The following is a 19,584-nucleotide window of genomic DNA, read 5'->3' on the forward strand; positions in this document are numbered from 1 at the left end:
CTGTCGTCGAGCCGTTGGATGTCGATGCCAATGGGCGGAGATGCATGCCTCTCCCCAACCATAGTGTCCTCGTGGGATCAAGACATACCAGGGACCAGATCTCGCTCGCGCACGTCGCTGCACTGGCGCGCCGTTGACCATTCTTATCCTTCCACACCATCACTCGAGCGTGGAAATGCACCGAACTTCGGCTATCGTCGCTTTTTCGGGCGGCAAAGAACCGAACAAGACGTTTAAACACTCGAGAACGGCGTTTATACTCGTGGAAACGTGTTTAACCACATACGTAAAAGGAAAAACCGACGACCGTTCGTGACAAGGTGTGGCACTCTCCCACAGGAGAAATTCCATTGGATAGGAAAAGCAATCTTGAAAAGTACATGCGACAAACGAGAATGCAATTTAGGTAGTGATTTGTATATGAAGCAGAGAACTGTATAAGGAAAATAGGACAGGTGAGGACCCTATATGCTCGTTTAGCGAATTATCTCCTCCTCCATCCAACACAGTAATGCCATTTTCGATTTTCCCATGTCAGGGACCTGCTGCGACTTGCCACCGACCGCGCGCTCTCTCGATCGACCTTGAACGCCGCCATGACGACTGCAACTACCCCGCAAGTGACACCAACCTCCACGGAGATGGATCGAATGGACTCTCGATTCTCCAGTACAACCATGTTCTTGATGCGCAAGACGTGCTCCCATTGTGCCAACGGATTCACTGTATTGAGTGGAGCGATGGATGGCTCGACGTTCTGCTCGAGCGACTGCCGATCGATGGACATATGCTTGAAGTCTTCGGGTGAAACTTCGCCTGCCTACGATTCCGACGACGGCGATGAAGGAGCTGACTATGTCATGATCAACCAGACCCAATACGGAATGCGCCGCCTCCAACGTGGTGTGGCCCCACCTCGACGCACGTCGAATCCTGTTGCGATTCCGCAACGTTCGGTGCAATACGTTGCAGATTCTTTCGACTATTTCCCCTGACATTGGAGAGCATGTGCCTTGCGCATGCTCATATCCCAAGCGCTGGTCGTAGCGACCACAGTAGCATTCGCGTTTTAACTCATTTTTTCAACCTTTCTACCTCACTAGCGCGAGAATTTTGTTTAGTGCGCCAATCCTTCAAGAGTCCGTCGTTGGAGTCGACGTCAAACACAAATTAGCTCGTGGGCCATTTGGAACTTGGCGGCGCTTGGTAGCAGCTTCATGCGGCGGTTGTCCAGAACTGAGTCAACAATTATATTGTGCATGACGAATGCCACAAGGCAGAGCCCGTGACCCTTGAACACTGTCATAGCTTCGTGGACAGGTGCAATTGTGTTTCGTAATACTACTAAAAGCTCTGACTCGCGGCATTCCTGATGGACACAACGTGAGCAACTGAGGTGCTTCTCATTCGCCATGCTGGAATGTGTTTCGAGTATCGCGCGGTGGTCGACACAAACCCAAACGAGGAGCCACCGAATTCACCAAATTCCGAATTCCATTCGCATGATGAAATGGTTGTGTGGTCCAAATGGAGTTGATCCATTGAAAACCCGCGCCGAGTTACATCAGCAAAAGGCGACGTGGATTTGGCTGATACACTCCGACATCACGTCGCGGCCGCGTTGGCAAGTCATCGCATGGAAGGATTTTGCGGGCGAGGGGATATTGTGACTACCAATGCGACTGAGATGGTTGAACATTGGCGAAACTACGTAGTTTAACAAGCCAAAACATCGTAGCAGTCAGGCACGGAAGACACCGAGAAGGCCTGGATTGCATAACTTCTTTTGGCAATCGCAATCAACGACAACAATTTGGCGACCCTAAGACCGTCGGCTCTCCGCTTCATTCGACATCGCTTGCAAGGACAATCGTCAGCTTGTCCATGATGAAGGGCAGCCAGCTCAGCTCTCGTGCCGTACCCGACTCGAATGGGTGATTCTGGTCAGGGACTTTCAGAGAAGGCGGAAGTAAGAATGAATGGCGGCGAGTGGCTCAATCACGGTGTCACCAGTGCACACAAGCATGGGAGCTACAGCATAGCGCCGCCCATCTCCACCAGTGAAGTGGATTGTTGCCGTACGTGGCAACTCGGGTGTTCGGGAATGTCGAGAGCAACCAAGTTGTCCCGTAGCACACAAGCTGCCACGTCATTCGATCGGATCGTACCCCGGGGTGTGATCCAATTCCAGAGGTTCATACCTCTCTGTAGAATGCATACTTTTCTGCTGCGAAAAAATTAGATACAAAATCAAGTTGTTTAAATTATAGAACGAAGAAACATTCTTACCCCGGGGCACGGACGTCAATATCCTGACACGTGGCTTTGACTTGGTTTGAGTATCGGAGGTGAACACGTGGCCATTTCCGATTATCCGGATAGAGAAGATTCCCGAAAGCCCCTGACACACCGACAACGGTCACATTTCAATATCCTTTCCCCAGAGTAAGTGCCGCCGGTGGCCAATTCTCACTTGATGCGCTTCCGAGACTTATATCGCGTTTGCGTTCTGTAGATCTTCAACATGGTGAAATCTTTGTCTGCTCTGGCCTTGGTCGCCGTCGCCACCACCGTCACTGGTGAAATCTACTTCAACGAAGACTTCACCACCTCGGACAACTGGGTGCAATCCACGTTCAAGCCTGCTGCTGAACGCTCGGACTTCGTGCACACTGCTGGCGACGTGTTCTATGACGACTCTGACAAGGGTTTTCAAACCAAGCAAGACGCTCGCTTCTACGCGGCGACGGCCAAGTTGAAGAAGCCCATTAACAACAAGGGCAAAGACCTGTACTTGTCGTACTTGGTCAAGTTTGAACAAGACATTGATTGCGGTGGCGCCTACATCAAGTTGGCGCCTGCCAACACTGACCAAGAAACGTTCAGCGGCGATTCGCCGTACAACATCATGTTTGGCCCGGACATTTGCGGCAGCACTCGCAAGACCCACTTGATCTTTAACTTCAAGCGCCCGAACGAGTCTGAAAGCAAAAACTTGGACCACAAGACTGACATCAAGGCCGAGAAGGACAAGGACGCCCACTTGTACACCTTGGAGTTGACCAAGGACAACAAGTACAACGTCAAGATTGACGGCAAGGACACCATGACTGGTACTTTGGCAGACAACTGGGATTTCCAACCCCCCAAGAAGATCAAGGACCCCACCAAGTCCAAGCCAGAAGATTGGGTGGATGCTGCCAAGATTGTTGACCCCAACGACAAGAAGCCTGATGGCTGGGACGACATCCCCAAGACCATCCCGGATCCTGACGCGAAGAAGCCTGAAGACTGGGACGACGAAGACGATGGTGACTGGGAACCTGCCGTCATCGACAACCCTGAGTACAAGGGTGAATGGAAGGCCAAGTACATCGACAACCCCGACTACAAGGGCGAATGGGTGCACCCCGAAATTGATAACCCGGACTGGTTCGAGTCGGAAGACTTGTACAACGTGTGCAAGGACTGCGGCGTCATTGGGTTTGAGCTGTGGCAAGTCAAGTCGGGCACGTTTTTTGATGACATTTTGGTCACGGACGACAAGGCTGCGTTGGACGCGCACGAGACCAAGGTGTTGGAAAAGATTTCCAAGATGAACGCGCACCGCAAGGAAGTGGAAGAAAACGAGCGAAAGAAGAAGGAAGAAGAAGCGAAGAAGAAGGAAGAAGAAGAGAAGGCGAAGAAGGACGCGGAAGAAAAGGCGAAGAAGGATGCGGACGACGAGGACAAGAAGGACGACGAGGAAGACGCGGACAAGGACGACGACGCGTCTGACAAGGACGAACTATAGAGTGTATCCCCCCGTTTTCATATTCCACCGTAGTTTTGACCAATTTTATTCAAGTGCCCATGTCCCTTCAGAGAATGCTGGCGCACTGTGGACGCGTCGTCGTTTGGATAATCCATGGTTCCTTGCCCTGTCGGAGGTATTGCCTCTCTATCCAAGGGACAATCGTGGACCTCATGCACACAGGCTCCCGGCGGAACCTTACGCGCCGCTTTATCCCCGCAGAAGAGGGATTCAAGCGGTCACTTCGTTGCGAGTTCGGGTCATGCAAGTTTTTCGCCTGTCTGGAGATATACCTACATTTTGGCAAATATTAGTCGGTTTTTGATCAAATTTTACAGTTCTTGGATATTTTCCTGCCCTTTGAGGATCCCTCGCTTGGAAAGGAATGAGCGCAAGGCGGCGAAATATCCGCTTGGAAGAGTATGCGTCGACGGGAGCCGTGACAAGGGTCGTCGTCGAAAGTGACATGAACGAAGCTGCGCCATGCAAGAAACCTCCTCGATATGCGGCAGCTTCCTCGCACAAAGATAATGAAGCATATCTCGCCGCGTTCGACAACGATCCTCGCCTACCTCGACTGGACCTCCCTGCCGCAAGCGACGACGCCACAACAACAAAAGCCACATCGGTTCCACTTCCAATGCTGGTGACATCTACGCCAAAGGCGAATGTGGCCACCGACGGGTCATCGCGAGCGCCATGGCTTCGAGGACCAAGTGATTCGAGTGGTTACGTCGAGCCGGTGTCGAGCCAACCACTCACGTGCATGAGTCTGGCACCTGACATGACCGAAGTAGTTGTGGGTAGCTGCGACCATGCATTGTACGCCATTCCGTTGCAGCAGCGCAAAGCGTCGAAGGGCAAGAACGGCAGTGGGGTTCGCACGCTGTATTCGAAAACCGCCGGCCATGGCGAGTGGGTGACCGCTGTGGCGCATATGCCAGGTGCGTGTGCCGTCCATCTAAGCCAGTCACCGCATTAATCTGCTCTTAGATGGCCGTGTTGTGTCGGGCGGGATGGATAGCAAGCTCTGTCTATGGGACAGCAACAATCGGTGCGAAGACTTGGTATGTCTTGATGCCGTTGCTAAACAAAGTTCTCATGTGCTCTTGTAGACTGGGCACGCAGGATCGATATCTCTCATCCGACCTTTTACCGAGAATTGGATCGTCAGCGCCAGCTACGACAAAACGTATCGGTTGTGGGATGGCGCGCCAGGGAAGCGAGCAGCTAAAGCTGGCCGCGAACGTCATTGCCTCAAGGGCCACGATGCCCCCATTCTCGACTTTTCCCTCTGGGGCAACCGGCTCATTGGTGGCGACCGCAACGGCTCCGTCCTAGTGTTTGACCTTGCACAGCGTACGATTCCATGGCGTCCTGTGGAGATGCGCGAGATCGTTCAGCTGGTCCGTTAGACGCGGTGGAGCGAAAGGCCAAGGGAGTCCACATCGGGCACTGCACGGCGGTGCTTGGAAGCCAGCATAACTCAGACCACGCATTCAGCGGCGGGCAAGATGGCTTGCTTCGTATGTGGGATGCGCGCTCCAAGGATGCCGTGATGAAGGTGTCCGTGCACGTCAGCCAACGAGGCACCGGGGCCGTAAGTACACGCCACCGACCAAGTTAGAGGTTCCGCTGTGCGATTCGCGTAGGTCAGCTTCATCAAGGACGTGTCGACCATGGACCATGTCATCGTAACGGGCGGAGCCGACGGCAAGGTCCAAGTTGTGGATGTCCGTGCTTCGAACGTGCGGTCGACGTTTTCTCAACACACGACGTTCATCTACTCGGTGCACGTGGACCACGAATTGTGCTTTAGCGGCAGTGGAAGCGGCATGCTCCTTGTGCACGACTTGCGCACGGACGCATTACAATATGGATTGGGCGCGAACCAAGCAGCTGTCCGAGCGATCGCCACGACAGCCACGACGCTCGCGGCAGCGGGCGACGACGGTGGTGTGTTGGTGTATGAGATGACATGAAAAAAAGCCTGTGGGGAACGAGACAAGTTGAACCCGATCGGTCCAGAGAGGAACATGGAGCACATTGCTTTGTGTTGCTGTGGCCATGAGCACCATGTTGCATGCTTGTACACCTGAAAGCTTCCTGCCGATGCCCACGACGAGTACTGCCATTGAAATGTAGAGAGCCATTTCTCCATAGGACGGTGGCAAGTTTGCAGTAAATGCAGTAGGTAGTGCAGCGTCGAGCGAGCGATGCCATGATGTAAGACTAGTTCGAGTGGTCATGGCTACATGATTCCTTGGCATGGAATCCAAGAGTGCGACAGGCCACTTGGCGCGCACGTCGGGGAGCGGTGTGGGCTTGGAGGGTCTGGTCGAATGGGCTGGCCACAGACGGCTTGCATGGGCTAACTACAAATGCAGCCATGAGAAGCTGCACGGCGACGACAAGAGGAAATGGACAGTACTTGGGCACTGCACAGGCCGGCCATGTTTTATGCGGACTTGCTCCTCGAGGCGTGCTTGCGACTGCTTCGTGCCCATTGCACTGTTTCGGAGGTCTTGGACGAGCTTGGTATCGTCGCGGATTTGCTGGTTGAGCGCTCGTTGAAGGCGCACCGACGAGTTTTCCGTTTCGTCAAGGCGAATCTTCGGTCGCAATACGTGCGCCGTTTCCAGAGGACTGAAGCAATGTGGCGGGGCGAACTGGGTAGCCGAAGGGACACTCGAGGTCGTCTTGGCCGTAAATCCAAACGACCCATTCATGCACGCTGATTTGCCTCCGTCTTGTAGCTTGTGCGGGTTTGCAGAAGTTGGAGCGAATATTGAGTCCGTGGTGGTTGGAGGCGCTGAGCGTCGGGACTCGGCGTCCCTCTCCACCACATCATTGCTTCGGTCGATCGTTGAGGACGGTGGAACGTGTCGCTGCAGCAGAAAGTTGGGCAGTTTGACGCGATTCCCTCGGACTCGAGCAATGGGCACACACTTGAGCAACGGGAGCATCATCGAGTCGATGGGCTTGGGCTCCGACGCAATTGCAAGCTCTTTAGCCGCCTAGAGCTCCAATTCATTCATGCAAGTCGGTCCAAGATGCCCAACCTCGCGTTGGCCATGCTGAAAGTCGTTTGCCATGCGCATGATGCGCCGCAACGCAGCTTGTCCTCGCTTCCCGACGATGCGGTGTATCTGCCAAGGTTGGATCAGCAAGACTCCTCACACCCGACGACGCGCTCAAACCGTGGACGAGTGCGACGGATACGTCAGCACAAGCGCTTGAACGAGCTGCGATGACGCTATCACGGATGTGCGCGGTTTCCACGTCGTGTCTTCGCAGTACAAGATGTTGCCGCGGGTCAGCCTCGCGACTTGTACGTCCAATTGAACGTCCTTTTCATGCGATCTGTTCGTCACAACCAGGGCAGTTTGGCTATCAAGAGCCATCGCAGGCGAGGTGGCTGGATACCTGGCTTCCTTGACCGCTCGGACAAGCGTCGCCTGGCTCTGGACAACGCACTCGCCTTCTTCAATCAAGTAGATTGCATCGACGACCTTGGCACCACTTGATCGCGTCGGGACCACGACTGTGTAAATGCCCGTGAAATGACTGAACACGAGCGATCGATCCCGTCCACACGTTTCATTTCGACCGACTGCAAGAGCCACGTACCGTCGTTGCAACGAAAGCGCAGCTTTCGAATGCCGTACCAAATGGAGCAGAGCCGGTCGTCTTCCAGCGCTCCCAACGCGTCACTCTGACACACAGCGCCGTCGCGGATGAGATCATGCTGCCACTTGACGAATTCGTGCGTGCAGGACGACCACGACTTTGAACCTGCTCGACGTACCTGGCGGAGGAAGGCGAGGCGGTCGTTCATTTTGGCCAGCGTTGGCCACGACATGAGGAACTCCCCTTTGTACACACCGACAACATGGGCACCCTCCGATGTCGTCACGGCCAGGATCTGCCGATGTTGTAGTTGTGCCACGATTTCGTACTCGCCAAACCACTCGCCTTCGTGAACCGTCCGGATCTTGACGAGCGCCGAGTCGTTGGTGTCTGTGATGGATGCGAGGGCCGACGGTTCCATCGGGCCAGACGACGTGACGTGAATGAGGTCGACACTGCCGCTGACAACGACAAAGAAGCGCTCGACGGGCTTGCCCTTGTCATGCACTGCCCTCGAAGTCGTGTGATGTGCTGTCGAGATGCGATCGAGGCACGGTGAATTGTACGAACCGACGTAGTTGGGCGCTAGCGTTTGGAACAACGTGCGCTCGCAGATTCGCATGCGAAGGGCGACATCCATCGCTTGAAAGACAGGAACGTGCTTGACGATGTCCATCACGAGGCGTATGCGCTTTTGCCGTGCAAACTCGATCACGCACGGCCAGTGCGATCGCTGCGACCGATTCTTGACGATGTAGTGGATCACGAGTTTCCAGTGTTCTCGCGCACGTCTAGGACCATCGACGGGATGGCCGCATGAGGCAAAACGTCACTGGTTGTGGGTGGGGTTTGTACTCGGAGGAGTTGCGGGCGACGACGATGGCGGTGGACGGAATCGTCGGACCGTGCAAGAGGAGGTGCTCATACCGGGTCCTCGGCAAAACGAGCGCCGTCACTTCGGTGGCAGCCTCCTAGAAACACCGATGAAGGTATTCCACGGATGGCGTAGGACCTACCGCGGTCACGCGATGACGAATGCCCGGATGAAACAAAGCTTTTTCACTCAAGACGTCGCCAGGGCCGAGGCGTGCCTCAAGCTCGCCCAGAGCGCGGCCAGAGCTGGAATCGCTCTCGGCAACCCGTCGCGACGTCAGCAACCGTTCGATGTGGGTTCTTTCGACCAGCTAGGATGTCAGCAACATCCTTGACGAGATCGGACGCACGGTGTCCGAGGTTTTTCCTTGCTCAGCGCCTGAATGGCTTTCATGGGGTCCAAGTCGTCCTTCGAGTTGCTGGCGCTGAGCCTTCCTTCTTGCCATCCTCGGCGCCCAACCACGTCCTTCCTGGCAGGGCCTTGGCTAGAATACCAAACACAATCTAGACGCTGACATGTTCAACGGGCCAGACTGCCCCAACCTGTGCGAACGGCTCCGCCGCCGAATCCAAATGTTCACATGACCCGAGACGATGATGTACAACGCTACATGACAGGTCCATCCACCGTCGAATAGGTGGATCGATGGCAGCGGTACCTTGGGCCTGGTCGCCTTCGGAAAAGACTACGCAGCCACCACCCACTGTAAGCGCCAAACGTCCCTTGCCCTCAAATTCGTCGGCCGTACTCATTTCACGCGCCGAGTACGTCGCAAATGCAAACACCGCAGCGATCGATCCCTGTACGCGGACGGGAAACTTGTCTTTCCATTCGATGGCGGACAGTAAGTGCCCGGTCGCAGCGTGCATGTCGTCGGACGACGGGCCAAGCGGCGGGCCTCTACCCAGTGACACTCGCCCCATCAGGACAACGACGAGGGATGGGGCCGAGTGTACCCAAGCTCTTGCTGCTCGAGCTGGCGCTTCAAATGGGTGGCCCGAAGGCCAAGGAGGTCGTGGCATAGTTTGGCAACGGGTGGTTGTGGTGCGTACACGCGGGGCCACTGGACTATCGCGACTTTGCAGTCGCTCAGTGTCATGGCCGTGTCCTGTTTGATAGATGTGCCGTTGTCCGTGTCGTCGAGGCGCATGCTTCCAATGCAGTCCCCTGGTCCATATGTGCGAACTTGGTCGTGCGAGTTCATGAGGGTGACTGTGTTGGCTGTGCGACCGACGTGGAGCACGAGGCGGCCCGACTCGGGCACTTTGAGGATTGGATCGACCAGTGCAGGGGGACGATCTACATGGGAATTAGCACGGGCTTGACAGGATCGGATTGCGTACGCCCCGACTGCACGACGAGCACTGTCCCAGAGAGAACCACAACAACGCCATTGCCAAGCCTCTCGCCTTGGTCCCAAAGCAAATGATTGAATGGAACGTCGACGACTTGCATCGATTCAAGGACGCGCACGAGCGTGCGGTGGGGAAGCGCTGCAAACGTTGCTGTCGTCGACAGAAAGTTGGCCAGTTTGAACGTGTTGTGCGTGTCCGATTTGGGCTTTGTGGCTTGGTCAAGCACTTGCCGGGGGTTGTACAGCAGCGAGTCGTCGAGCTTTTGCACGAGTGGGGCCACCAAACGACCTGGAATGCACAAAAGTGCCGCCGACACCGTGCCTGGAAGAATCTCAGCCGGGTGGACTCGGATGTACGTAGGTAGGCAGGTACCTTTGGTCAAGTTGCGCGCAACTACGTACGACGACTGGCTGTGCGAGTTGGTAAGTATGGGCACGTGGCCAAAGGCTCCCCCAACTCCCATGGAGCTCAAGTACTGGCCGCAATTGTCGAAGATTTCGCCTCCCAGCGACGCCAGTGGCATCTCGCCGTCGTGGCTGACCGTGTCGTCAGCGTGATGATTGTGTTGATGCAGTGCCATGCGAATCAATGAACTCTGTCGGCGCTGTTTCCGCCGCACCGTCAACCTGTGGATGTTGACCGACCCGTTCAAGATAACGTACATGCTGTTGCATCTAGACTGGACGTGTCATGCGCCGCCGGTCGGGTCGTTCGTACGTACGACTGATCTTGCTGCAGCACGATCGTGCCTGCATCGATCACCCGTATCATGGCTTCTTGTGCGATCACGTCCACGGCATAATGACCGAGCTGCCGGAAGAACAGGCTCGCGTCGCACTGCCGTAGTGCTTTGGCCACGTCGCGCACTGCGGCTGCAAGGCGACGGTGGTTGACGCAAGTGGTGTTGGTCGAGTGCCAAGTACCTGGAGACCGAGCCAAAGGAGGGACTGCCAAGAGCGTCATGAGATGCGCCAACTCGTCGCCCGGTTTTCGTGGCGGGTCCACTCGATCGTGCTGCGCCAACACTTGGACCACATCGGCGTGGTAGAGGACAATCGCTGCAGTCTACCCATGCCCAACAGTCACAAACTACAGCGAGGTAGATGCTTCGTACGGTGTAAGCCGAACGAAGGGTGGCGCTCTGGGCTCCTCGACTTGCCATGGCCTGCTCTCCAAAGCATTCACCACCTCCCAGCTCTCCCACGCACCATCCCAGCGCAGGATCGTACTCCTGTTTGTCCGCGAGCGCCATGGCGGCATTCGCCCCCGACTTCTTTGTGGTTGTTCCGGACGTTGGGGCAGTGGGTTGTGGGCCGAGCAGGCGACAGGTCGACTCCTCCGCGGAATCTTGCATGAACAATTGCACTTTTCCGGCCACAACAATCACAAGGGGGGGGTCGAGGTCTCCTTGGCGACTGAGGACTTCATGGGCCTTGAACGTACGATGGCGCTATCGTGGCCGTCATGGACGGATCCAATGTGAGCGTTTATACGCACCAAGCGATGCCCAAGCGCTTCCACAACGTCTCGCGGAAGCGACCGGAAAAAGTGAAAATGCACGAGGAAGTCGGAGAGATCTCGCACTTGGCGCGGCGTCCTGTTGTGTGGCTCTGTTTCGATCGTGTACAAGCACTGCTGCGGCGTCCAAGTCACGTCGTTGTACATGAGGACGCGGCGGTAATCGTTCTGGCTCAGGACAGCAACCTCTACAATGCATCGCCCGCCCATCAGCACGACGACAGCACCGGAACACACGCACTGGCACTGGACTGGGCGAGGACGGTCGTCTGCCGGCGCATGCTTCCACTTAGAGCTGCCTGCGCCATCGAGTTTGTGAACCATCGCATCACAGAAAGAACGATGGCTGTACTTCGCCAAACACGTCGCCCGTCGTCGCAGTGTGGACGCACGTGCCAAAATGGACATCGTCGTTCGGGAACGTCGCCTGGTGCCACACTGGATACGGCACGTCCGACTCGTACGCAGAGTTCTTGTACGTGCTGACCACTCCTTGCAGAATGAGGTACCCGCCGGCCGCGCCGTCGACGGCGTCTCCCTGGTGGTATACGACCTGTCCGTCGTGCAGCGACGCCACGTGCATGTGTCGACAAAAGTCTAGCGGCATCCCCGTAAGATCACGAATGTCGGGCAGTCCATCCGTACACAGCTTGCTAGTGTACGACGCATGGGAAAATGCATGGACACTTTGCACGATCTCCATCTGCACATCGCGCATGTTTCAGAGTCTGTCCCTCGAATCGATCGCGGCCACCCACCAGCAGCTTCAGGTCGACGTCTGTGCGGTGTTCTTGGCTACACGTAGCGCGCAACGAGTGAGAGCGTGCGGTCATGGGCTGTGCGGACGAAACCACGTACTCCTTCTCGTACGCTTGCTGGAATCGTTCGAGTTTGTGGCGATGCCACGACTGAGGTTCGAACGGTGGGAGCTCGCCCGCCGAGCTCTGGTTTGCTCCCAAGAGGGCAAACTGACTGATGCATCGGACGAGGCAGCGAAGGCGATGCCACCGCTCCTGCGCGCGGTTCATCGGTCGGACGGTTTTGCATGTAACGGACAACTCGATCACTTGCACGATGGAACTGGATTACTTCGTTACGACAACGATGAAGACGGTGCGATCTGTCGAGGCGGCCCGTGCCTAGCCGACGCGGCCTCATGCGCTTGAAGTCGCGCTAGCGCTCTTGGTGTCGCCATGTAAGCGGGCAAGAGGTGTACAACCGCCATTTTAATTTCGTTCTCGTCGCCAACGGCAGCGTCAGCTTGGACGTTGGGAGCTCCAAGTATGGTATTGGGATTCACTATGGCATGCCATATCCGCGGATTTCGCCGCGCTGTGTGCCGTAGCAACTTTGTTAATTGAACATCCAGCTGGGCCACCATCGCTTCGTTCGTTGCGATGGCTTTGTCCGAGTTGTCCTGTCGTTGCAGCGCGCCGAGGGGGACGGCAGACGGTGGAGGAGCACTGAATGCTTGGATGAGGCGAAGCGCTGGAGTTTGGCCTCCTAACAAACTAAGCGGCGACCGCTCGCGCATTGTCCCTGCAAGGAAAACACGGAAGCACCCTCGCGCTTCAATACTGTCGCGGACGCGGAGTTTCACGAGGACGAGTGCGACGAGATGCAGCAATGAAGGTCCACCGAATGGACCGATAAAATTGGCACTCTCGGGGGATTCTGTCGCGTCGGCACCTCGGATGTCCAAGTACGGCAGCGCCGCGTTTTCCCAATCGTACGTTGGTCGGTCTTGCGCCCACCACCGGAGAAAGTCGTATGCGTGTTGGTCTTCATTCAATCGAAGGAAGATGCCAGGCGCGATGTCACGGAGGCCCATGTTGTCACGACGATTCAGGCGCAAGCATTCAAACAGAACGTCGATCGCCACGCGAAGAGACGCGTCAGTGCCCATGCGTTCCAAAGCTTCAATCTGCGACGCCAAGGACAGCATATACGGCCGAGTCTCGTACATGCCCCAGAAACGACCGACACGGAAGATGTCAACGCCTTCGACAGCAAGGAGATCCTCCTTTGCATGCGCTGCTGCGTCGACAGCACGCTTCACCGCAGTGCACGCGTCTTTGTGCGCCCTGAAGTGTTGCATTTGATGCTCGCGACCGCAGTACCGAATCATGTGGCACCGACTGCATCGAAGAAGTGGCTCCCCGCTACCTCGCGTCTGCCGGGAGCACACCGCGCATCGCTCACCGCGAGGCATGTGCGCTTCCTTGATGTGCCTCTTCGGACAGAATAAAATACAATAATTCCGACAAACGTTAAATAGTGTGGTTTATTGCCGTAAGTACACTAAATAATGTGAATGCTACATTCCATGATGCGATTTCACGATGGCTCGACCGACGCTGGTGGTGTGGATGGCGGTGGGCTGGATGGCCATCGCGGAAGCCAAGTCGAAACAGCACTCCAAGGTACCTACCTACTTATTGCTGCTGTCAAGAGAAGCTGATGGCACGTTTCCAGGTGGATCGTATGTGGCGTATGCAAAAGAAAGGGTGCGAGATGTACGAATGCAGCCACTTGAATGAATGGACCAACATGAATTGCGTGCATGAATGCATCTCAGCCGCATGCTACGCAGAAGTGTACGCGTCGGAGCCGGTAGGCAGTGATCGCGTTCAACGGCTCGACGTTGCCTGATGGTCACTGCGATGGGTATTCGTAGTTGGAAGATGGTGAAATCGACGAGTACAGGTACCACAAGTTCCTGTCGTGCATTCGAAATGATTATCGCGCGCGGGCACGGCAGCTGCCAAAGGAAGAGCTGTAAGCGTGAACGAATCCTGTTTTCTGAATGGCATCGAAGCGGACGACGCGGTGTCTTGATCGAACATGGTCGAGTCTCATGGACATTCGGAAGCGCCACCGTCAAATGTGAAAAAACCATGTCGTAACAACTCTTATTCGGCTCACGAGCGAAGCGCGCCATTCGTTTCCAGATTCAAACCGCTTTCTGAACGCTTCATGCCGCCCCCGAACTCGATGTTTTTCGCCTTCGCCACCAAGACAATTGTGCGAAGTTAGCATGATCGTTGCTACATCTACCGTGGTCGTGTTGGACAATCTAGCATCGTCTGCACTGTCAACTACACCCACGCAGTGGAACACTTGGGTAGTGCCATCTCGGACCAACAGGATGGCGGGCGTCGAGGTCATGACGACAGAGGCATGCCAGAATTGCTTCAGTGACCTCTTTGATGAGCGCGCGTGGGAGATACAGGCGATGGATGACGTCGTTACTCAGGATAATTTCACGTCCGTCTTGATGAGCTTGGGACGCACGACTCGAGGATCCACAGCTCCACTCACAACATGTCGAGCGCCATCTACACATTCTTCAATGCCTCGGCACATCATGACATGGTTCGACGAAGCCGAGATGCACGTTCCTCTGCCCGTCCACCCCGTCGTCCTGCAGGCATTGCCCCATTCATTGCTTGCGTAGGGCAGCGTGAAGTAGCCCTTGATATCGACACCGCCCACGTCATTGTTGTGTTTGCCGTCCTGCGGTAAATCTCAATAGGTGGTGGCGGCGGCGACATGTGTCAGCTCGAGTTCAATTGCGATGCGTCAAGGTTGATCCACATCGACAAAGTTCCTTCGGTGAAACGCGACGTGAACTGGTGTAGTCTGGTTTGTTGTCTGCATTTGGATTTGAGCGGGACATTCGATCACGGCCACCATTTCGCGATGTTTTTTGCCATAGATGGTGTCTTGGGCCGGTGTCGTGATCACGATCGAAATGCCGTCGTCGCGGGGATTGCTCAACCCCCCCCAACGTCGGCGATGTCCCCTCGATCTATTCCACTCCATCTCGATAATACCTTCACGAGTGTTGAGCGATCGAGAGATCCAATTGTTTGGAGCGACATGGCATTTCCTTACGCGACGAGTTGCGAATCGAAGAGAATGTCGTCATTGGTGGAGGCCGCCGGAGATCGGCCGCCAAGTGTGCACGCAATGTCACTCCACCGGCATCCGGGTGTGTGCCAAGAGGATTTCACAAAGGAGCATTTTTTTTTGCACTTGGCCATGAGTGCATTGTTCGAATCGCGAATCTGTGTAGCATGCGCATGCGATATCGCCAACTTGCTAAAGGTCAGAAGCGTCATGCCGAGCATTGCCAAAGTGACTTATCGTGTATCGTCGACTGCGGACACGTTGCGATGGGGCCACAGCGGCGTGAGCAACTCGACACTTTTCTCGAACGACATGAACTGGATGCCATTGATCGGCATCGCGCGGACGAGGCACGGCGTGAGGCCACGGAAGAACCGACCGACCCCGCCTTCTTGGAAAAGCTTGGCCGCGCAATCCAACGTCCCTCGGTACTGTCGATGGCGAGGGTCGAGAGCGTCTGCCTGGACGACCGACTTGATCGTGTCTAGCGGGAAACTCGCACACCAGTACATAAAGCCGGCAACGGCACCGGACGCCCCGTACACTTGCATCGGAGACATGGTCGTCTTGGCTTGAAGCAGTTCCTTGATACGGTCGTATGTGAGAAAGTAGATGGTATTGCCAACCACTTCACGGCAGCCCGTTGGCACGAACCCGCGATAGAGTCCCTGGTCGCACGGTGAGAAGAATGCAAAGATGATTGGCGGAAGCTTACGTTGCGAACACCGTACTGCGAGAAGATTTGAGCAGCACATTGGGGAGTTGTTTGGTTCGTGATGGCTTGGGTCTGGACGGATCGGTGACTGTACCACGGTGGGCAATGGTCGGGGATGTACCTGCATGCGAATCATGGTTATTTCAAAGGGGCAATAGATGGACGCTTCGACGACACCGGTGCACGCGGCAGACGCAGTCAAGACTGCTTGAGGATGTGCTTCTGGTGACCCCGCCCCGGCAGACGGAGTGTAGAATAGCCACTTGAACTGGGCCATGAGGCCAAACAACATGGAGCACCCAATCGCCTGCCGCGCGACTTGCGTGGAGGCGCCACGGTAGAGTGACAGGAAGCCCTCTTGTCGGATTGAATGCACGAGAGCTTGCACAGGAGTGACACGTCGACCTGTCGCACCTGCCGACGGCAGGTGCATTTGAGTCTGCATGCGAGACTTGATCGTGTCCAACGGGTACCCCGCCACTGCGCCAGTGACACCAGCGACGGTTCCGCTGAAGAAGTGCGTGATGACTGTCTGCACCTTGCTCAGGATAACTGGACCCGCCTCATCCTCCATCGAGTTGACCCGGTCGGTGTATTGCCCAACCAACCCTTGTCGGTTCGATCAACGCAGGTTTGGTTGAAATGTACATGAAGTTCCAAAAACGTCGAAAATATTATGGAAATACGTAAACAAGACCATGTGATTGGCTGATGAATTCGTCATTTTGAAATACTTCTAATTGGTACAGCATGCTCACCGACAGAATGACGAGACCAAGCAAGGACCCTCTCACGTGGTTGCCGCAGCACGCTGCGACGGCCACCACGGGGTCATCACTTGCACACTCTTCTCAAACGCCATGAACTTCACGGCGCTGACTGGCATCGTTCGAATCAAACACGGCGAGAGTCCGCGGAAGAAGCGACTGATACCGCCTTCTCGGTACAAATGGGTTGCACAGTCTCGGATCCCATGGTGTTTTCGGTGGCGAAGGTCCATGGCATCCGCTTGGACGACTGCTTTGATCGTGTCAAGGGGGAAAATTGTGCACCAATAGACAGGGCCAGCGGCGGCTCCTGCGACGCCGTACACTTGCATGTCCGTCATGCTCGTGTGAGTTTTCAGCATGTCCTTGAACCGTTCGTAGGACAAGAAGTACACCAAGTTGCCAAGCATTTCCCGCGAGCACGTCGGAAAGAACCCACGGTAGAGACCCTAGAAGCATGCAAGGCTCAGACGAGGCGCAAGAGTGCGATGAGCTCGTGGAATCGATCCTTACATTGCGCAGTCCATGATCCATGTAGATTCGCGCGGCGCATTGCCAAGTGTTTTGCTGCATCGCCTGGGTCTTGAACCGTGCAAATCAGTCAGCGGTGTTCAACACAGTGTCCGAGCAAGCTCACCTGCATGCGAATCATGGTAATCTCGAACGGGCAATAGATAGACGCTTCGACGACACCAGTACACGCGGCAGACGCGGCCAACACTGTTCGGGGGTGCGCTTCCGGAGACCCTGGTCCGTCGGACGGCGTGTAGAAGAGTCCTTTGAATTGTGACAACAGGCCGAACAATATTGAGCATCCAATCGCTTGACGAGCGACTTGCGTGGATGCGCCGCTGTAGAGCGAGAGTATGCCTTCTTGTCGTATTGAATGAAGAAATGCTTGCAATGGCGTGATGCGAGTGCTGGTCGAGGAAGCAGGCAAGTGCATCTGGGTCTGCATGCGGGACTTGATCGTATCCAAAGGATAGCCGACGATGGCGCCAGTAAAGCCAGCGACAGTTCCACTGAAGAAATGGGTTATCATGGTCTCCACCGTGCCCAGCGGCGGCGGCGGCGGCGACTCCTCGGCGAAGTCCATCGTCACTTGACTCAGAGTCGGTCAAAAAACGGCGTCGACATTCGCAGCGGGATGACAAGGATGCAATCGTAGAGTTTATTGCTTTTCTATGCAAACCGTCATGTGCTCTGTACCTTTGTCGCGCCGTCTCTCCTTCGGAGGACCACCAATCACTTTCACGGAATCGTTGTATTTTAGCCAATGAAACGTTGCATTGTTTCGGGACACATGAAGGTGCCGCCGCCACCAACGTCGTTTTGGCGGCGCTTGCCGCGGCCGTTCTTCTGCGTCGCGCCGATGGCCAACGTGACGGACGTATCCTTCCGCGCAACGATTACAGAGTTCGCCAAGCCACATGTGAGTTCGCGGAGTCGATGCCATCCATTTGAATTCCTGGTGGTGGCTTCCCACCGTGCAGGTCATGTGGACAGAGTTTGTCAGTTGCGAAGCGCTTTGCTCGTCGTCTCCCGCATCACGTGACCGCATGATGACTGCTCTTGCGTACGCTCCAGAAGAGCGCCCGATCGTTGCCCAACTCTTCGGCTCCAAGCCACACCAATTCCGCGAGGTACCAGTTCGTCCGCCTCGTCGTGTACTAAACGGACGTAGTCGGCACTGTTGCTCCGCGACCTTGGCTTTGATGGAATCGACATCAACATGGGATGTCCTGAGAAGAACGTCAACAAGCAAGGCAGTGGCGCGGCTCTCATCCTGGACCCACTCAACGCCAAGGTTCCGGCCTTGTCCATTCCCAGTCCGATCGGAGACCGCGCCACGGCAGCCAGGCGAACTCAACTGGCGCATTCTTTGTGTGCGTAGGCTATTATCCGTGCGTGTCAAGAGAGTGGTCTGCCCGTGTCCGTGAAGACTCGCATCGGTTTCCACGAGATCGAGTACCATGACTGGATCCATCACATCCTCGACACGGAGCCGGAAGCGCTGACGATCCACGGGAGAACAAGGGACGAAATGTCTGCCGTCCCAGCGCATTGGGATGCCATCGGTGACATTTTGCACTTGGTCAAGGCCAAGCGTCAGTCGAGTTGCGTCGTGATTGGAAACGTACGAGCCGGTCGGTCGATTCCAGTTGTCTCCACGAGAGTGATGCAGGGCGATATCGAGTCGATTCCGCACGCGCAGGAAATGGTCGACACGTACGGTGTCGACGGGGTTATGATCGGACGTGCGCTGTTTGGAAACCCGTGGATGTTCCAAGGCACGTTTGACATTCTCGTTTTCAAGACGCCTCCTTGCATGACGCCCTCCCTCCTGTCTAGGCCATTCCAACACTGCAATGAGTGTCGAAGCGAAGTGCCATGGGCTCTTGCGCCATGTGCACCATTTTGATGTACGTGCGTCGATGCATGATTGCACCATCGTGACGTGCCAGTGTGGAGCGCAGCGGCTGCTCGGGTCCAAGGCAAACTTTCACCATGTGAAGAAGATGTTTGGGTCCTACTTGGCTGGCATCCCACACGCCAAAGTCCTCAAAGAAGCGCTGGCCGCGACTACGTCGCCAGATCAGGTACACCGTTCCTGGCCACGATAGCGACAGCGAACACATGCCTGCTGCGTAGGTGTACCCCCTGGTCGAAGAGTTTGTGGCGAATAGCAAAGAGGCCAAGAACTACCGACGTACAAGATTCGAATAGTCAAACTAGTGGCATTGCATTCGCGTCGACCAGGCATGGAGTGTGGAGCTGCAGTAGCCGAATTCGGTGGCAGGAAATACCTTCGTCAGGGCGAGTACGTGCTGCTTGCGCACCAGCATCTGGACTACATTACCCACAATTTCACGCGATGGAATGCCCTGCGCATGCTGTTTTGGTTGGGACGTATCCGCGGCCACGGATTCCAATGTTTGCGGCCGATAGCGATAGACTGTGCGCCCTCCACGCGGTTCGCGACGCCTTCCTGCTGACAATCTCGTCGGGACGTTCCAGCA

The 19,584-nt window shown here is 55.7% G+C and overlaps 7 protein-coding genes across 12 annotated transcripts; 4 read left to right on the forward strand and 3 right to left on the reverse strand.

Annotated features, from left to right (window-relative positions):
- The first annotated feature begins 2,391 nt into the window (after positions 1 to 2,391).
- Positions 2,392 to 4,112, forward strand: H310_06729 (hypothetical protein). Its single transcript, XM_008871890.1, has 3 exons — positions 2,392 to 2,445; positions 2,516 to 3,929; positions 3,977 to 4,112. The coding sequence occupies exon 2, from the start codon at positions 2,525 to 2,527 to the stop codon at positions 3,791 to 3,793; it is 1,269 nt and encodes a 422-aa protein (XP_008870112.1). The 5' UTR covers positions 2,392 to 2,445; positions 2,516 to 2,524; the 3' UTR covers positions 3,794 to 3,929; positions 3,977 to 4,112.
- A 34-nt stretch (positions 4,113 to 4,146) lies between these two features.
- H310_06730 (hypothetical protein) lies at positions 4,147 to 5,957 on the forward strand. Its single transcript, XM_008871891.1, has 5 exons — positions 4,147 to 4,737; positions 4,787 to 4,860; positions 4,909 to 5,152; positions 5,209 to 5,393; positions 5,446 to 5,957. The coding sequence occupies exons 1-5, from the start codon at positions 4,179 to 4,181 to the stop codon at positions 5,773 to 5,775; spliced, it is 1,392 nt and encodes a 463-aa protein (XP_008870113.1). The 5' UTR covers positions 4,147 to 4,178; the 3' UTR covers positions 5,776 to 5,957.
- Positions 5,949 to 12,229, reverse strand: H310_06731 (hypothetical protein). Of its 3 annotated transcripts, XM_008871893.1 has the most exons (26): positions 12,029 to 12,229; positions 11,929 to 11,965; positions 11,816 to 11,873; positions 11,523 to 11,767; positions 11,412 to 11,469; positions 11,150 to 11,358; positions 10,767 to 11,102; positions 10,576 to 10,717; positions 10,374 to 10,524; positions 10,025 to 10,326; positions 9,641 to 9,973; positions 9,254 to 9,596; positions 9,046 to 9,197; positions 8,956 to 8,982; positions 8,840 to 8,903; positions 8,647 to 8,781; positions 8,440 to 8,596; positions 8,279 to 8,394; positions 7,994 to 8,214; positions 7,602 to 7,930; positions 7,424 to 7,508; positions 7,220 to 7,337; positions 6,994 to 7,156; positions 6,856 to 6,942; positions 6,225 to 6,810; positions 5,949 to 6,168 (listed from the first exon to the last, which is right to left on the reverse strand). In XM_008871893.1, the coding sequence occupies exons 1-26, from the start codon at positions 12,196 to 12,198 to the stop codon at positions 6,026 to 6,028; spliced, it is 4,767 nt and encodes a 1,588-aa protein (XP_008870115.1). In that variant the 5' UTR covers positions 12,199 to 12,229; the 3' UTR covers positions 5,949 to 6,025. The 3 variants fall into 3 exon arrangements, with proteins under 3 accessions (XP_008870115.1, XP_008870114.1, XP_008870116.1); XM_008871892.1 differs by having other exon boundaries at positions 6,994 to 7,337; XM_008871894.1 differs by lacking the exons at positions 11,929 to 11,965; positions 12,029 to 12,229 and having other exon boundaries at positions 11,816 to 11,928.
- Positions 12,230 to 13,487: 1,258 nt separating this feature from the next.
- Positions 13,488 to 14,110, forward strand: H310_06732 (hypothetical protein). Its single transcript, XM_008871895.1, has 3 exons — positions 13,488 to 13,593; positions 13,646 to 13,783; positions 13,848 to 14,110. Exons 1-3 carry the CDS (start codon positions 13,513 to 13,515, stop codon positions 13,950 to 13,952), a joined length of 324 nt encoding a protein of 107 aa, XP_008870117.1. The 5' UTR covers positions 13,488 to 13,512; the 3' UTR covers positions 13,953 to 14,110.
- A 1,082-nt stretch (positions 14,111 to 15,192) lies between these two features.
- H310_06733 lies at positions 15,193 to 16,425 on the reverse strand. 2 transcript variants are annotated; one of them, XM_008871897.1, is made up of 4 exons: positions 15,919 to 16,425; positions 15,798 to 15,869; positions 15,626 to 15,750; positions 15,193 to 15,566 (listed from the first exon to the last, which is right to left on the reverse strand). In XM_008871897.1, the coding sequence occupies exons 1-4, from the start codon at positions 16,369 to 16,371 to the stop codon at positions 15,275 to 15,277; spliced, it is 942 nt and encodes a 313-aa protein (XP_008870119.1). In that variant the 5' UTR covers positions 16,372 to 16,425; the 3' UTR covers positions 15,193 to 15,274. The 2 variants fall into 2 exon arrangements, with proteins under 2 accessions (XP_008870119.1, XP_008870118.1); XM_008871896.1 differs by having other exon boundaries at positions 15,193 to 15,750.
- A 37-nt stretch (positions 16,426 to 16,462) lies between these two features.
- On the reverse strand, positions 16,463 to 17,719 carry H310_06734 (hypothetical protein). The gene is made up of 3 exons (XM_008871898.1): positions 17,202 to 17,719; positions 17,078 to 17,146; positions 16,463 to 17,013 (listed from the first exon to the last, which is right to left on the reverse strand). The coding sequence occupies exons 1-3, from the start codon at positions 17,658 to 17,660 to the stop codon at positions 16,588 to 16,590; spliced, it is 954 nt and encodes a 317-aa protein (XP_008870120.1). The 5' UTR covers positions 17,661 to 17,719; the 3' UTR covers positions 16,463 to 16,587.
- A 136-nt stretch (positions 17,720 to 17,855) lies between these two features.
- On the forward strand, positions 17,856 to 19,452 carry H310_06735 (hypothetical protein). 3 transcript variants are annotated; one of them, XM_008871901.1, is made up of 8 exons: positions 17,856 to 17,996; positions 18,058 to 18,207; positions 18,249 to 18,393; positions 18,459 to 18,701; positions 18,750 to 18,855; positions 18,917 to 18,987; positions 19,042 to 19,164; positions 19,217 to 19,452. In XM_008871901.1, the coding sequence occupies exons 3-8, from the start codon at positions 18,280 to 18,282 to the stop codon at positions 19,289 to 19,291; spliced, it is 732 nt and encodes a 243-aa protein (XP_008870123.1). In that variant the 5' UTR covers positions 17,856 to 17,996; positions 18,058 to 18,207; positions 18,249 to 18,279; the 3' UTR covers positions 19,292 to 19,452. The 3 variants fall into 3 exon arrangements, with proteins under 3 accessions (XP_008870123.1, XP_008870121.1, XP_008870122.1); XM_008871899.1 differs by having other exon boundaries at positions 18,249 to 18,371; XM_008871900.1 differs by having other exon boundaries at positions 17,856 to 18,207; positions 18,249 to 18,371.
- Positions 19,453 to 19,584: the final 132 nt, after the last annotated feature.

This window comes from Aphanomyces invadans, assembly GCF_000520115.1.
Source record: "Aphanomyces invadans strain NJM9701 unplaced genomic scaffold supercont1.12, whole genome shotgun sequence".
Lineage (NCBI taxonomy): Eukaryota > Oomycota > Saprolegniomycetes > Saprolegniales > Verrucalvaceae > Aphanomyces > Aphanomyces invadans.